The sequence below is a fragment of the Macrobrachium rosenbergii genome, chromosome 6 (genome assembly GCF_040412425.1).
Source record: "Macrobrachium rosenbergii isolate ZJJX-2024 chromosome 6, ASM4041242v1, whole genome shotgun sequence".
Lineage (NCBI taxonomy): Eukaryota > Metazoa > Arthropoda > Malacostraca > Decapoda > Palaemonidae > Macrobrachium > Macrobrachium rosenbergii.
The window spans coordinates 54694012-54710784 of record NC_089746.1 but is presented as its reverse complement, the minus strand read 5'-3'; the positions used below and the strand labels follow the sequence as shown (position 1 = coordinate 54710784).

The 16773-nt window shown below is 34.4% G+C and overlaps 1 protein-coding gene across 1 annotated transcript in view; it reads right to left on the bottom strand.

The window, feature by feature from the left end:
* The window catches only part of LOC136839591 (uncharacterized), a 261759-nt gene that overhangs the window by 214633 nt on the left and 30353 nt on the right, over nt 1-16773 (bottom strand). The window contains 1 exon segment of the mRNA XM_067105868.1: nt 6089-6223. Within this exon segment, the coding sequence (XP_066961969.1) occupies nt 6089-6223 (135 nt within the window).

The following is a 16773-nucleotide window of genomic DNA, read 5'->3' as shown; positions in this document are numbered from 1 at the left end:
TATTCAGGTCACCTCACCTTTGTGTGTGGTCGGAGTGTTTTTGTTTCCTTTATGTTAAATTTGAAAGAGAATCCTGCAGGGGGATTCGCGCTTCCCCTAATGTTTGTGTGGCTGAAACTGTAAGTCATACTTGTTATTGCAATCTAAGCACATTATTTATAAATGGTTTACCGGATAATAATAATAATAATAATAATAATAATAATAATAATAATAATAATAATAATAATAATAATAATAATAATAATAACACTATTTCCATCATATTCTCGGAAGAATCCGACATTGCTACAAGGAACGGGGAGCTGTACCGAGTTGACCGGTTCTCCTTATAAGTTCCCAAAGCTCTCGACCACGAAAGGCCCTGAAGCAATAATGAATTAAGCTGATATCAAATAGTAATCTAAGGAGACCCAATAGTCGATCAAAGATCATTATCTTGAAAGATTCAATTTGCCCTTTCTCCATGGCACGGATGGTATGTCTGTTTTCGTTACGATTCTCGATAATTGCGAATCTGTGAGGTACACTTTTGTTCCAGACTGCGGGTACACTACGAAAGTCGAGCCCTGGAAATTTCCAGTCGATGATGGCAATGGATATCCTTATGCATTTATGTGTGAGCTTGACTTTTTAGGGGTGCTGAATTACAATTTTTTATTGAAAAGACATACTGTCTCGGTGAATCGCGTAATTGGAAATTTCTAAAATATAACTACAGTGATTTCATGTTTATATTCATAAAAGGAAATCAGAATTACTTTCAGAGAACATCACGGGTTTGATGTTGAACAGATTTCCCGAATAAAACTCTTTGATATTTCCTTGCTTTAGCACCAGACGTAAATAGGCTCCAATGTCAATCGATTTCAGTATACAGGTTGTCAACTTCAAAAGTATTTAGTAGCTGAGTTGTAGGTTCTTTGTTTCATTATTGTTTGGAAGATAAGACGCATGTTTTAAGCTTCATAAAAGGTGGAAAGCTAAAATGAAGGTTTACAGCTTCTTAAGTGTTTGGAAGCTTCATAAATTTGGAAGATAAGATGATGGGGGGCCGATGTTCTCTATAAATCATTACTTAAGAACAGAAATGCCTGTACAAGAATTTAGGGATAATATCCCATAACATCCCATGGAGAGAGAGAGAGAGAGAGAGAGAGAGAGAGAGAGAGAGAGAGAGAGAGAGAGAGAGAGAGAGAGAATGTCTTTGTAATGCACAAGCAAAATGATAAATCGCATAGAAGGTGACTATCCTTCCAGCGACAAAAATTCCCTAGCGACCTGAAAATGCCGGTAAAGCATCTCAACATGCGACCTTCCAAGAAGGACTCCTTAGAAAACTGCTGTTGTTGTTTGTTAAAAGCCTTCGGATCCTGAAAGTTTTAATGAGAGGAAGAGACTCGCCCTTTTCCGACTAATTAGCAGAGATTCCTTGAAGGATCACACTTGAATTCATGTCAGCGAAAAACCTGGTTCATAAGAGTCATTGAAACGTCTGTTCATGATTTCAAGTTACAGGAACAAGATGCAAGTGGATTTTTCTTGTATTTAAAGTAGGGTAGAATTAGGCATTAATGAACATTCTTTTAGCCTAGTAGTTAGTGCCATAATTTACCGTAAAACACCTTAAACATAATTTATTCCTAAAAGAAAGTGCCTTAGGGAAGTTACTAATATTCTTTTAAATATGTGGTATAAAAAAAAACATTTCTTGCATTTGAACTAGTAAGGATAATGAAATTAGTGCTTTCGCTGACATACAAGTGAAAAACTTCTTCAAAAAATTAAGATAACGAGCTCACTGAAGTATTCCAAACGGGTCCGTTGAATGAACCCTTCAGGTCTTTGTACAATTTATTTTCGTAAGATCAAGACTTTTTTGCAAATTATAAAATATAAATATTCTGTAAATCGGCCCTTCCGTATAATCTCTAAATCAATCTGCTGCATTATTTCAAGAACATGCCTTTGCAAAGTGTTTTTCGACGACTTCCGAGCCATATACTCCCTTGATCCAGATATTTAACCACAAGGCAAGATGTTTAATTCTTAACATCCAAGTGACTCTGAAGCACAGCGTTACAAGGCTTTTAAACATTTTCTTCCTAATTTTATTATCTGATTAATTTTTATTATTGTGTACAAGACATTACTACACTATTTGAAAACAATGTCAGGGTTTTTCATGAAATTTCATGTTTTTTTTATTTGCTTCCTCTATAGTTTACTTTTTATCAAGAAAGGTTGGTTACACTATTTGCATTCGATTCTATTAGTTTTCGTCGTGATAATTCTAATTTAAAAAAAGAAAAAAAATTAATTTTTGCTCCATAAAATCTATTTTCTTAATAAGAGGGAACCCAGTAGAACTAGCCTCTAAATCATTTGTACTTTCTTGGTCAGAAAGCGTTTTTCCTCGTTTGTAGATTATTAACTGCTTTAACTCTAACAGAGACACCTCAATAAAAATAGGGTCTTTTCTATAAACCTTTTGGCATAATATTTGAAAACAAATCATTTATATTCCAGGAAGAATATAGCTATATACAACATATCTGCACTGTTTAAGTTTGTTCTATCTTTTCCAGTATATGAATTTATTACTTTCTAATAGTCAGTAGCAATATTTGGTGTTTCTTGTTACACCATCGCGATTATAAAGTATTCACTTAACCAGTTACCAAGGTTATGCCGCATTGCATTAGGAGAGTTGCAAAATCTCCATCAGAGGATCTACTGACCTACGTACACACCTTAAGGATAAAATTTTACATTATTTCACGAAAACGAATTCTGCATATTCCCAACCCAGTTTTTCTTATCAGAGAAGTTAAGTATATCTTAGTTTAACCAGACCACTGAGCTGGTTAACAGCTCTCCTAGGGCCAGCCCGAAGGATTAGATTTATTTTTACGTGGCTAAGAACCAACCGGTTACCTAGCAACGGGACCTAGAGCTTATTGTGGAATTCGAACCACATTATGACGAGAAATTAATTTCTATCACCAGAAATAAATTCCTCTAATTCTTCATTGGCCGCTCAAAGAAGAAGGTCGTAAGATTTATATGTATGATCCCGGGCTCAACATCGTTACTATTTACTGCTGAACTTCCACAGGGACTCCATTATCATTTTTCATACTTTAGTTCACTCTCTGTACATAAAGATCTGTAATGTATCTTGCTGCACTGTTCCTGAGAATAGCTTATCAAAGCAAACTTTAAGAGAAAAATTAAAAAAAAAACTAAAAAAATAACCTTAATCTGATGTGAACAGATTTCTGAAAAAAGAAAAAAAATGTCCTGTCTATTTTAAAATGAGCCAGTTCTTCGGAAAATGACTCTTAGTCACTAGATTCATGTTACAGCTGATTAAAGGGATTAATTTGCTCTCCTTTAAAGAGCGCCAAGGCAGCTCCTGTATCTGAGAGGCCCCGTCTCTTCTTGGTTAATTTCCAAAGTTGATCTCGCTTCCCCCCATCCCTTCTCTCTCTCTCTCTCTCTCTCTCTCTCTCTCTCTCTCCATCTAACAAAGATGACTTTTTCATGATCACTTTCCGAAACGCAGATTAATTTATATATATTTTTAAGGAATTACATCTGTGGCACCATAAACGCAGATTTTCCCTCATTATCCTTATATATACATGCATGCAATAACCTCTTAACTTATCGATTTATTTTCACGTTTTGGGTACGCTTGTCAGCTAATAAGCCTTGAAATTCGAAAAGGAGAACACTAGACACACACACACACACACATATATATATATATATATACATATATATATATATATATATATATATATATATATATATATATATATATATATATATATATATATATATATATTACGCTATATATAAATGTCGTTTATAATATAAAATATCATTACACTACAAATGTCGTTTAATATACAATTCCCTACTTCGGGAATTTCCCCGACGGGGAATTATCACCGAAGGGGAATTATAAGTGATAAATGGACGGGTACCAAATAAGTACATCAAAATGCAGAAAGGCCCAAAGGTACGAAGTAACGGATGGAGGAAGGTTTAATGAAGCTGGAATGGAATGGAATATAGAGTTTAGGCCAAAGGTCAAGCACTGGAACCTACGAGGTCATTCAGGGCTGGTAAGGAAATTGAAAGTAGGTATGTCTGAAAATTGTAACAGGGGGAAAACCTCGCAATTGCACTATGAAATAATTGTTAGGAGAGGATGGATAGCAAGACGGAAGAAAGATAATATGAATGGAAGTACATTAAAAGGAGTGAAAGGTGTTGTGGCTAGGGGCGGAAAGGACGCTGCAAAGAACCTTTAGTGATGCCTACAGTGCACCTCACGGCTAGCCCCCTACGGGGTTTAATGAAGCTCAGTCTTTCAAATATTTAGCAACCCACACTGATACCCAATACAGGTTCTCTTGAATTGGAGTTTAGTGAGAGACTAAAAAAAAAAACCAGCAAAATCAAACAAAGAGCAGATGGAACAAGACTTGGAAATGAAATAGCCTGAAATTGCACATGAAAGTCTGATTACACATTAGCACGATCTGCATTGCTATACGAAGAAGAACCAGAACAGCCACTGCACCATATCTACAGCTCTATAAAAAATACTGGGAGTCAGATGGGGGAACAGAGTGAGATATGATACCATTAAGGAAATTACGTTAGTTCCATATGTAGATGAAATGATGATGAAGGGGAGACGAAAATGGTTGGACATGTCCTCCACACCAACCCGGGAAGAAAAGTACGTGATGGTGTCAACTGGGTTCCTGTGGACACCAGAAGAGTTAAAGGATCCAGATTTACTTGGATGAGAACTGTGAGACAAGAGGCTGGAGGTGAATGGAGATGAGTGGAAGATATTGGCAGTGGGTTTTTACATACGCTCTTTGAGTCCCACGTCGTGGGAGGCGGTGAAGATGAGGATCAAATAATACTGCAAAAATCACGAACGTGGTGGAGTTTTATATCAATCAAATGGTTTTAAGGACGCTAGTATCTTTCTGTGAGAGAAATCCCACAGTTATTTTTACAGAGGAATTACAAACAAACAGTACAACGTAAAACCCAACGACACGAACGATGCCCAAAAATGAAGAAAAATCATGAACTCATCAATAAGCAAAAGTGGACCTCTACCAAATGATACCAGTCTAAAACTAAAATTCTTACAATGGGTGATAGGCTATACATGAAGGCTAATTATAAATTTCAGCATCACCGTCATTTAATGTTTTCAAATAAATTTTCATACTGACTAAAGCTACTATTTGCCGAGATGGAAGAAGCTAAAAGGTGAGTAAAGGTTAAAAGATAATCAGGTGCCTTTGAATGATGTGGTCACCTAGAGAGAACTGAAGATGAATGGCTGGTGAAAAGAGGATACGATTCAGGGAACGAACTATAAAATACGGAGTGGCGGAAAGTTTTAAACGGTTATGGGGGTGGGGTTTAAAATCAAGGAAGCACTAAACTGATAAAGGATAAAGATGAACGGCGAGCTATATATTAAAGGAACTGTGGCCTTTATGCAGATTAATAAGACGTTTCATTCTGCACTCAGAGGATTAATGCGAAAGTAAATTTTGCGGTGTTTTTCTTAGAAATCATCGATTTCAGAGACTCAGTGTGTTGGTTTGCAATATCAATGAAAGTCTTAATTACGATTCATGATGACAGACCCACAAAGTTTTGATAAAATAAAGAGAATATTGCATAATTCTGGGAAAATTATCAATAACGAAGGAAAAACGGATGACAGAAAATGAAAGTGGACGTCATATCTTACAGATTTGATCACATAAAAAGAATGGTAAAAAAATAATATACTCTTATTGTATTAGACTGGATTCAAATTCAACATCAGACTGCATCCCAGCAGACGTAATCAACATACAGAAACTAACTAAGAAACGAAACAATAATTCAAAAAATATATAAAAAAAACTTTACCTGGTTGACATAAATGATCAAAATACACGTAAATACAATAAAGGACGGAATGGTCACACAGAAGAGAATAGAATTTGTCTGCCAACTTCGAGACTACCTTTCGAACAAAAGGAACACTTACCTCCTGTTCTTGAGGTATTCGCAATTTCCCCGAGGCATTTCTGGGCACTGGGCGAGAGTTCCCTGGCATCCAAGTCCTGAGTGACGTTGCCCAAGACTGGATCGTCAAGCCAGAGGGTTATGTTGGGTTCCATGCCTTGAAAAATTGAAACATTGCATTACATTAATTTTTCAAATGTCACATAAGATTAATTCTAACATATATATATATATATATATATATATATATATATATATATATATATATATATATGTGTGTGTGTGTGTGTGTGTGTGTGTGTATAATATATATAAGACGAGCACACACATTCGTACATACATATATATATATATATATATATAAAGTGCTGGATAAACTGCTTGGCTGGAGTACTGAAAAGGAGAGGCCTTCATGTCCAATGCGTGAGTGCGTAGAAGACGAGGCGAATGGGGATATGTGTAGGGACGGTTTGACGTACTGCTGATAAGCCTCTTGTGTAAGTGTTTAAAGCAATTGATGCTGTGGACGTTGTTTGAATAAATGCTTCATTCCAGAGTCGGAGTTACAAGTGTGAATGCGGCAGCAACCACGATCTTATTTTTCTCTGGAAACACCCCATGTCCCCGCCCCCAAAATAACTTACACCTAAGGGGAATTATAATTGATAAGTGCTTCGTCCCCGGCAGGATTCGGACCGTGGTCTGGTATAGAAATAACGCTAGACAGTGACTTTGATTACATAACGGTTCGAATTCCGTAGGGGAAGAATCATTTGTCAACTATAATTCGCCCTTGGGCGTCCATTATTCACAAGTTATAAAGACTCAGATATTTAACGATATTGGGGCTTAATATTTGTGAATACAAAAAAGTCAAACGTTTACAAGCGACAAAAATTCATATTCATATATATATATATATATATATATATATATATATATATATGTGTGTGTGTGTGTGTGTGTATACAGTATGTAGCCTATATATATACATAATATATTTGTATGTGTATATATATATATGTATATATATACATAATATATTTACACACACATATATGTATGTATATATGAACTTTTGTTACTTGTACACTTGTACACGTTTGACTTTATGTTAATATATATTAAGCCCCAAATATCGTTTAATACCTAATCCATAACTTAGGATTAACTTACGATCAAGGGGAACAATAACTGAAATGTGCTTCTTCCCCTACGGTATTCGAACCGTTAACTAATCAAAGACACTGTATGTGCATATATATATATATATATATATATATATATATATATATATATATATATATATATATATATATATATATATGAAAACAAGCTGGAAAAAAAAGTGAAACGAGGTGTTGACCTTACGCTTTCGTGTTTCCTACGCCTCTTCAGAGTGAAGGAGGTGTAAAGAACACGAAAGCAGTAAGTCAACACTCTCCGTTGCTATTCCCTCGCACCCTATTGTCATCTCGAAACATACAACGTTCCCTGCGATTTTTGGTCAACATATAATATGTATTTAGAATCAACAGGCACATTTATTACAACATTATATACATGATATGGATGTGTATGTATGTATGTATGTATGTATGTATGTATGTATATATATATGGGCGTGTGTATGTATGAATGAATGTATATATGTATGTATGTATATATATCTATCTGTATTTATATTTCTATCTGTATTTACATTTCTATATATAGATAAATATAAAACTAGAAACAAGGCTTACTGAAATGGGAAGAATTATCAAATAAAATATAACAATATCTAACCGCAAACACTTTATTGATAATTTTTCACTTTACACTCCATCCCACGTAGTTTACTTCTAAGATATTCTCCCGAATTTTTCGTTGGTTCATGTCTTGAATCTTTTAAGAAAAATTTGGAAAAGGAAAATAAGTGGGGGATTCTGCGAGGTCCATCATCATAGAGCAATTTCGAAGTAAATGCAGACAAAAGAAGAGACTCAAAAGTTAGCTCACTGAAAATTCTGCCAGCTATTTTTATACTGGAGTGCTGTCAGTACGATCACATATACACAAAAATATACGTATATATATATATATATGTAGAATCTACTGGTCACTTTTACCAGATACATATGTAATTGTAATAGCCACAATGCGCTTGGATCTTACGGCTTTGTAGTGACAAGCATATCCAAAAAAGGGCGAAGAATTCGAGAAGTTAAGAGGGCATTGTGGCTATTACAATTACACACACACACACACACACACACACACATATATATATATATATATATATATATATATATATATATATATATATATATATATATATATATATATATATATATAATGATGACCAAGCAGATTCCATTTGGGAAGAAAATGCCTTTTCGTTTTTACTCTGAGTTTAATGTGAGTGCCACTCACAGTCGAGGTAGGAGGGAGAGTGAAAACTGTTATGCACTGAAGGGTTGTCATCAGTGTCCTAAAGTGCAGGGCTGCGCCCTTCTAACATAAACAACTTGACCAAAAATGCAATTTCAGTTTTATATATATATACATATCATATGTATATATATATGTGTGTATATATGTATATATGTTATATATAAATATATAGTTTTTAAATATATATATATATATATATATATATATATATATATATATATATATATATATATATATATATATATTTAAAAAACTATGTTATAAAAACATTTCCTCTCCTCTTCAAACTGACCACAGAACTGAAAGCAATTCTACCTTAGAGTTTCAATACTCCAGTAATTTTCCCTTTCTCTTTTCACTGGCATTTTGCGCGAAAGTAATTAAACTGTCATGTTACAAAAGCAATGCTGTACAGCAAATAGTTGAGTATTCCAGATACTTCATGCCTCGCCTTGCATTCCACCATCATCAATCCAAATACCTCTTACCTGACAGATGAGTTACCAAGAAAAATTTGATATTGATGTACAAAATTAGGGAGATAAAAATAAATGTATGTTATCTAAGACAGTCTTTTGGGCATGTAAATCAGAAGAAAAATGACAGAAAAAGACGCTATAATTTTCCCACAAACATCACCTTAAGTGACTAATAGTGTTTTTTAAAGATTTTTTTTTGTTGCCAAAGCTTATTTTAACCTGACTGGAACAAAATCTGCAAGAGCAGAACCATCATCTATTTCCAGTTCATTTTTCTTTGCAAATGAATTTTTTTATACTCATAAGGGATTGGTTATGATAATTTGTTTTCTAGATATACCAGAATATATTATGAACTGGCAATGATTCAGAAGACGAAAGGAATTACTGTTTGTCAAAAATACAAAACCCGACAACTCGATAATACCAACATAGGTAAACAAACATAAGGTACACATATTTTCCACGATACAGGAGCCCCCAAACTGACCAAATAATGAGACATTCTTTGAAATAACAAAGGAACATACCAGTTACAACATGACGTTGTAATGTGAGGCACTAATATCAAAGAAGACCCCCATAACATTATGCATCATAATCAAGTGATAACTCCTTACACTCAGAAACACAGGGATACAGAAGTCTTTCGTATAAACGGCTGAAGCTAAGATTTTCAAAAGAGCCCCCGAGGTATACAATTCTTATCGAGAAATGCCCTAACAAGAAGAAGACAATACTCCCCAAAGAAAGCATAGAGTCTCCAAGGTATACAAAACCCATGTTGAATTATTCTTCACAAAGTGAAACATGAAACACAACATTTCCATAAGATGACTTAACAAGGGTCAGTTTAATATTTTCCTGGACGAATGGATCCAGTCTTTGTGGGTGTGTAAATAAAATTTGGTCTCATCTTTCTATTCTTCAGGTGTCTTTGCAAGAACAAGTTCCCGTGAAATAGTACCTTCGGTTTGGGCTAAGACGCACTCTCTCACTTGTTCACAATGGTGTGGTTTTTTAAAAATAACAAGTACCCTTTAACCTGGGGATATGACAAAAAAGGATCCCTTCAGGTTAAGATCTAAGCCATCATTATCACTGGGAGTAAAGAATCCACCAGTCCCAGCCAACTTGGCATAAATGTTATCCGTCAATAAAGTTCAAGTAGAAGTGAAAACTAATGAAACTTCAACTTACATTTCGGTGACCAAATTGATCCGTTACCCGGTGCTTGTGTTCATCACTTGTCGATTACCGTCTTGTCATCCCTACCGCCACATAGAGCAATTAAAAGCAACTATTTATGGCCCATGGGAACATAAACACCGAAGACAAGTGCGATGTAAATCGACTTTTTATAAAACACAATATATACGTATATATATATATATATATATATATATATATATATATATATATATATAATATATATTCATATGCATATATATATTTGTATAAATATATACATATATATATATATATACATATATATACATACACAAATCTGAAACATGCACATCCTGATTGTTACCCCGTCAGTAGGTTGGCTAATGGCTGTGCGTCTATTTTATTTCCTTGGGATGCAAAATCTTCCCAAATCGTTTTAGTAAGACGGAAGGAGTCGACGACCAAGAGGAACACAATATCCGAGAGAGATTTCGGTCCGCGGTGACAACAATAATCAATGACAGGCCATGCCCACGCATAATATGACAGGGTTTCAATTATGACCTGTACACATTTGGTTTGGTTAGATTATACTGGCCCTTGGGAAGATTATTTAAGCGGATATGAGGCCTGATGTGAACCTCTAGAGCAGTGATTCTCAAACTGGGTGCCGTGGCACCTTGGGGTGCCACAGACAGTGCCTAGGGTGCCACAAGATTGTCAATTCTGTCTTGGCTTGATCATCTCAATGAACATTTGTAAAAATAAATAAAGTTACCAGAAGACTTCATATAATTATTATCAGTTTCTCTACTCAAATATATATATATATATATATATATATATATATATATATATATATATATATATATATATATATATATATATATATATATATATATATATATAATGTATGTATATATTAATTCATGCGATTTGGTGGGATGGTGAAGAAGGGGTGCCGCGGTAATAAATACATTTGTTAGGTGCCATCACTAAAAAAGATTGAGAACCACTGCTCTAGAGTCTCACCAACCAACGGAGATGTAAACCTTGATCTAACTCTGGACTAATAATGATATCAATTTGAGGATAGTAATGAAGCTAATTTGTCACGAAAGCGACAAGCATTAAAATCTGGAAGAAAAAGAACCACACACATAATATCCGCTCCCGACCCCAAATACCCCTCCCCAAAAAAATAGTTGATAAACCCTGATGTTTATCAGGACAGCTATAAGAAACATATAAAACAGGAGGACATAAACAAAAGCAGTCAAAGCAAAGCATCGACATCGCAGAAAATAAAAGTTTCGCAATAATTCGAAATAAAGAGTTATTTTATGAATGTGTGATATTCAAGCTTCTTTATATACAAGGCCTTTTACAACTATAAAAAAATGAGATGAGTTAAATAAGATTTATCGTCACCAATGTTTTTTCTCATTGTAAATATTTCAGAAAGGAATTGTAATATCCGCTTTCGAAAAAAGCAGAAATGAAAATGTAATGACTAAAACTAGTATAACGTTTTTCTGAAAAGATCCTCGAACTAGGCGAGCAAAAAATGAAACGAACTCATATTTATCTGCACATCGATAAATATCGAAACAAACCCCAATCTCTTTTACAATTAAAATCTCCGGGAGACCGTCACTGAATCAGGAGTTTACCTCAGTTTTTGGTTTTCTGTAAAAGAAAACTATTGTAAAGGCTTCGTCTGTCCGTCCGCACTTTTTTTCTGTCCGCCCTCAGATCTTAAAAACTAGTGAGACTAGAGGGCTGCAAATTCTCTTGTTGATCAAACACCCTCCAATCATCAACATACCAAATTGCAGCCCTCTAGCCTCTGTAGTTTTTATTTTATTTGAGGTTAAAGTTAACCATAATCGTGCTTCTGGCAACGATATAGAATAGGCTAGCACCGGGCCGTGGTTAAAGTTTCATGGACCTCGGCTAATACAACATTGTACCGAGGCCACCGAAAGATAGATCTATTTCGGTGGCCTTAATTGTCCACTGTAGCGGCTGTACAGAATACTCGATTACGCCTAAGAAACTTCGACGCATTTTTTACTTGTTGGTTAAGCGACTCCTTCCTATTCCTCCAACAATCTTGGGTCTATATCAGTTTCCAAAGCCATTAATTCTCAGATTCATTGATCCCCGTAACTTCATCTATTTTTAGGGAGTAATCTGGCGTTGACTTCCGAATCAAGTCGTGTTTATGTTTCTTCATTCACTCAAACCCCTTTTCAGTAAGCGTATTCAGCTGCCCGTTCCGTAGGCCTCTGATTTAAAAAAAAAGTGATAAAGCCAATATACATTTGCTTACCAAGAGCAGTATTGCCATAAATGATGCTAAAGTAAAAGGGAGTTACTGTGCCTTTGAGAGAGAGAGAGAGAATTTCTTTTAATGGCTAGACTTATACCTTATGGAATTTCTCTTACATCTAGTTAAGAAGTAGCTTCAGGATATAAAGAGCCCCTCTTTCAAAAAATGCTAACGAGGATGTTAAAAGGCGGAATAATTAAAATCTGCGAACAGCCCCGCAAGGCACGGCCACTACTTCAAAATCCTGGTAAGTACACACACACACACACACACACACATATATATATATATATATATATATATATATATATATATATATATATATATATATTTATATATACACTATATATCTGTATATACACATATATATGTATATAACATATGTATATGTATATGTATATATATATATATATATATATATATATATATATATATATATATATATATATATATATATATATATAATGTAATAGTAGTAGTTTAACTATCCGAGAAGAAGAGGGGTTTTCAAGATACATATTCCCGGGACTATTTTCTTATACTATCTTCTGCTGCGATACTCAACTCTCTCTCTCTCTCTCTCTCTCTGAGAGCGTGTGTGGATAAAATAAGGAAACGATTAGGAAAAATCAATACATCATTTCCCTTTCATTTTCCCTGATGAAATGTACTTCCACAAATTCTCATTAACAGCACGACATCCCTTGTTATTCATACAGCAACAATCATCTTTGACTTACGATCTCTCTCTCTCTCTCTCTCTCTCTCTCTCTCTCTCTCTCTCTCTCTTTTGGATGTATTAATGGTCTTTCTTTGCTTTCCGACTAATTCAGCACTTTACCTTAATATTTTCCTGCCTTCCTAAGCTTATGACTAATAAACGTTTTTCATTGAATCTCTCTGTATGATCGAGCCACCTGAGAGAACGCTGCTTCAATTACGCTCTCGTGATACCTTATTTACCATATTACGGAACTTCAGCTGCTCGACTTACACCTTCCAGGTAAACATACCCGGAAATATTCGTAGTTTAATTACTTTCGCCAAACGAACTTCCCTTCATAACTGAATGTTAATAAAAATCATAATGATCATAAACCTGAAGATGATGATAATGGTGGCAATCACGACGCTGTCAGTCAATATATACCTCACGGTGAAAACTTGCTGGTTTTCGATTTTTACTTGCTTGTTAACCAATAATTTCCGGCCGTTGCCTTTTCCTCATACTGGGTGGGAACATCACAGGGGACGATAACACCCATAGGGATTTGATATCCCAGCGTCCAATCACTCCTGACGTATATATATTTCACTGGATATTTTTTTTTTCAAAGCGCCAGTCTCGTGTCATTACATTCCCATTCGCAATTGAATCTAATATTTCCATTGCAAATGTGCGGCGCCTTTTGACCGTAACGTGCTACATATTTGCTCCGGGCGTCAAAACGGGACGAACAAAGAGGGGATTTGTTGTTTGTGCCTTTCCTCTTTGTGCTTGCGGTGGGGAATTGCTGCTATAATTTTGGATTAAACTCTTCTGATAAAAAATGAATTTCGATGAGCTTTCTGAAAGACTGTTCATACGTTATGTGACTGCATGTATTCACATATATATATATATATATATATATATATATATATATATATATATATATATATATGTGTGTGTGTGTGTGTGTGTGTGTGTGTTATACATATATTATATATATATATTCTATATATATATAATATATAGTTGCTGATTTCTACGAAGTTACTGTTCTACAAAAATTTTAGGAAATATGGCAAGACATTTCCTTAATTACAGAAAAGCATCGCATTGTTTATGCACACGTTAGAAAATATCTTAATGGAACATTCACAAATTTAATGTAGTTGAAGTCTTTGACTTCGAAAAACTGCATGGGTATGAGTCTTTTTATTGTTCCTTTATTTTTTTAGGAAACTCAATTAATCTGGCCTAATTAAAAGGGTTATCTGGTAATTAAAAACCATGTATGTACGGCCAAGTTAACCAGTATTTCAAAGAACTCCAACAGCCTCAGCACCAGCGAAAAAATACAAAGCATTTTCTCACACGAGCTGGTAACGAAGATGTTAAGCTAAAGTAAATTAGATTTTCCACAGCCCTTGATAGCTATAGGAGGGTTTTAATTCCAAAGGGGTTTACGGCGTAATCTCCGGGAATACGTTTTGGAGGGTTACAGCGCTTCATCCGGGAGTTATGCTGGGGCTATTCGGGCGAAGACGCCAGCAGCCCTGCATTTCCTTGTTAACGGGATAAGAAGAAGGTTTGAATATTCATCATTTCCGAGGGAAAAGATTTCTTGGCATATGCCGCTTAGGAAACCTAACAGAGGAGCCGTTTTACCGGAGCTTCCCTTAACTTGTCTTGCAAGTTGCATGGATGAACAACAACGTAAATTTAGATGAAATCAAATGGTAATTTAATACGACATTTGTTGGCTCGATTCGAAGTTAGCTATTATTTCAGTTTTGTCAATCAGTTTGTTAAGCAGTCTGTCAAGTACTGATTATGTATACTTATTTGGCAGAGTTCAAGCGTGCTCTACCCTACCCACGTATATATATATATATATATATATATATATATATATATATATATATATATATATATATATATATATATATATATATATATATAAATATATATATATATATATATATATATATATATATATATATATATATATATATATATATATATATATATATATATATATATATATATATATATATATATATATATATATATTATAACTTCACTAAAAAATATCTAAAGAACATAAATTAGAGCATTCTAGATAGCGTAAAATTGACAGGTTACTGTGATCAGAACAAAAATTAGCTCGTAATAGTGTAATAAAATAATAATGATAGTCATATCACGTAATATCTTATGTTTTCCACTCATGCTTGCTTTCAATAATCCTTTAAAACGAAAAATAACCGACTGAAAGTTATATACTGAGAGCTTAGAAAACAACAATGGCACCATTGAAAAATACTCATTATAGCATGAGTCTTGAAATGGAGAAACAAATCCACAGCTATGTATAGGCACCAATATATGTATTTAGCTTTATTTTTAGATATAATGGTAGCCATACATAAATGGTTGTTTCTCCACTGGCATCATTACTAAAGGATTCCAGAAATGTCTGTATTCTCACTCCTTTGAAAAGATTTTTTGAAAGTTTTTTCCACAAGAAACGAACCTAATCATCGGACGGTACATGAGCAGTAAAACATCTGATGGTACAGAGATCAGTTCCTACAAGTTTATGCTTTCTTCGTGGCAGGAATAAAGCCTCCCCCACCCAACCCTCTCTCTCCTCTCTCTCTCTCTCTCTCTCTCTCTCTCTCTCTCTCATAATATATATATATATATATATATATATATATATATATATATATATATATATATATATATATATATATATATATATATATATATATATATATATACTTTTTAATCTGGTCCTGTTCAAGGCGCAAGTTTGTCATCACCTGGGAGGAGTTAATTGATCGATTATTATTTTTTTCTATATTTCATTCTTCTTTGCAAATGTAAATATGTTTATGTAATAAAAAAAATTATAATGAGATGCTTCAAAAAGCACAACGGTGATGGTGAATTACCATCACTCAAAGCGATTCAATCCTATCTGAATCCACGGATGTGAAATGGTGAAACTGTTACGAAATGTCACTACAATTACTGCTGGTTCAATTACGATCCTTTTTGAACTCGATTGAAAGCAATGTAAAGGATTTTTTTTTTGTATTAGTCCTAATGGGATTATCAATGTTCTCGAAAGAAGCGCTGTTTGAAACTTATGTTCGACAATGTATCTTCCTGAAGGAATGTGGATATTTAACAGTGTATCTTCTTGTAGGAGTGTGGATATTTAACGATGTATCCTGAAGGAGTGAGGATATTTATCAATGTATCTTCCTGAAGGAGTGTGGATATTTATCAACGTATCTTCCTGAAGGAGTGTGGATATTTAACAGTGTATCTTCTTGTAGGAGTGTGGATATTTAACGATGGATCTTGAAGGAGTGTGGGTATTTATCAGTGTATCTCCCTGAAGGAGTGTGGATATTTAATAGTGTATCCTCCTGAAAGTATGGATATCTCTCAGTGTATCCTGAAGGAGTGTGGATATTTATCACTGTATCTTCCTGAAGGAGTGTGGATATTTATCGGCCTGAAGCAGTGTGGATAATGAACGATGTATCTCCCTGAAGCAATGTGGA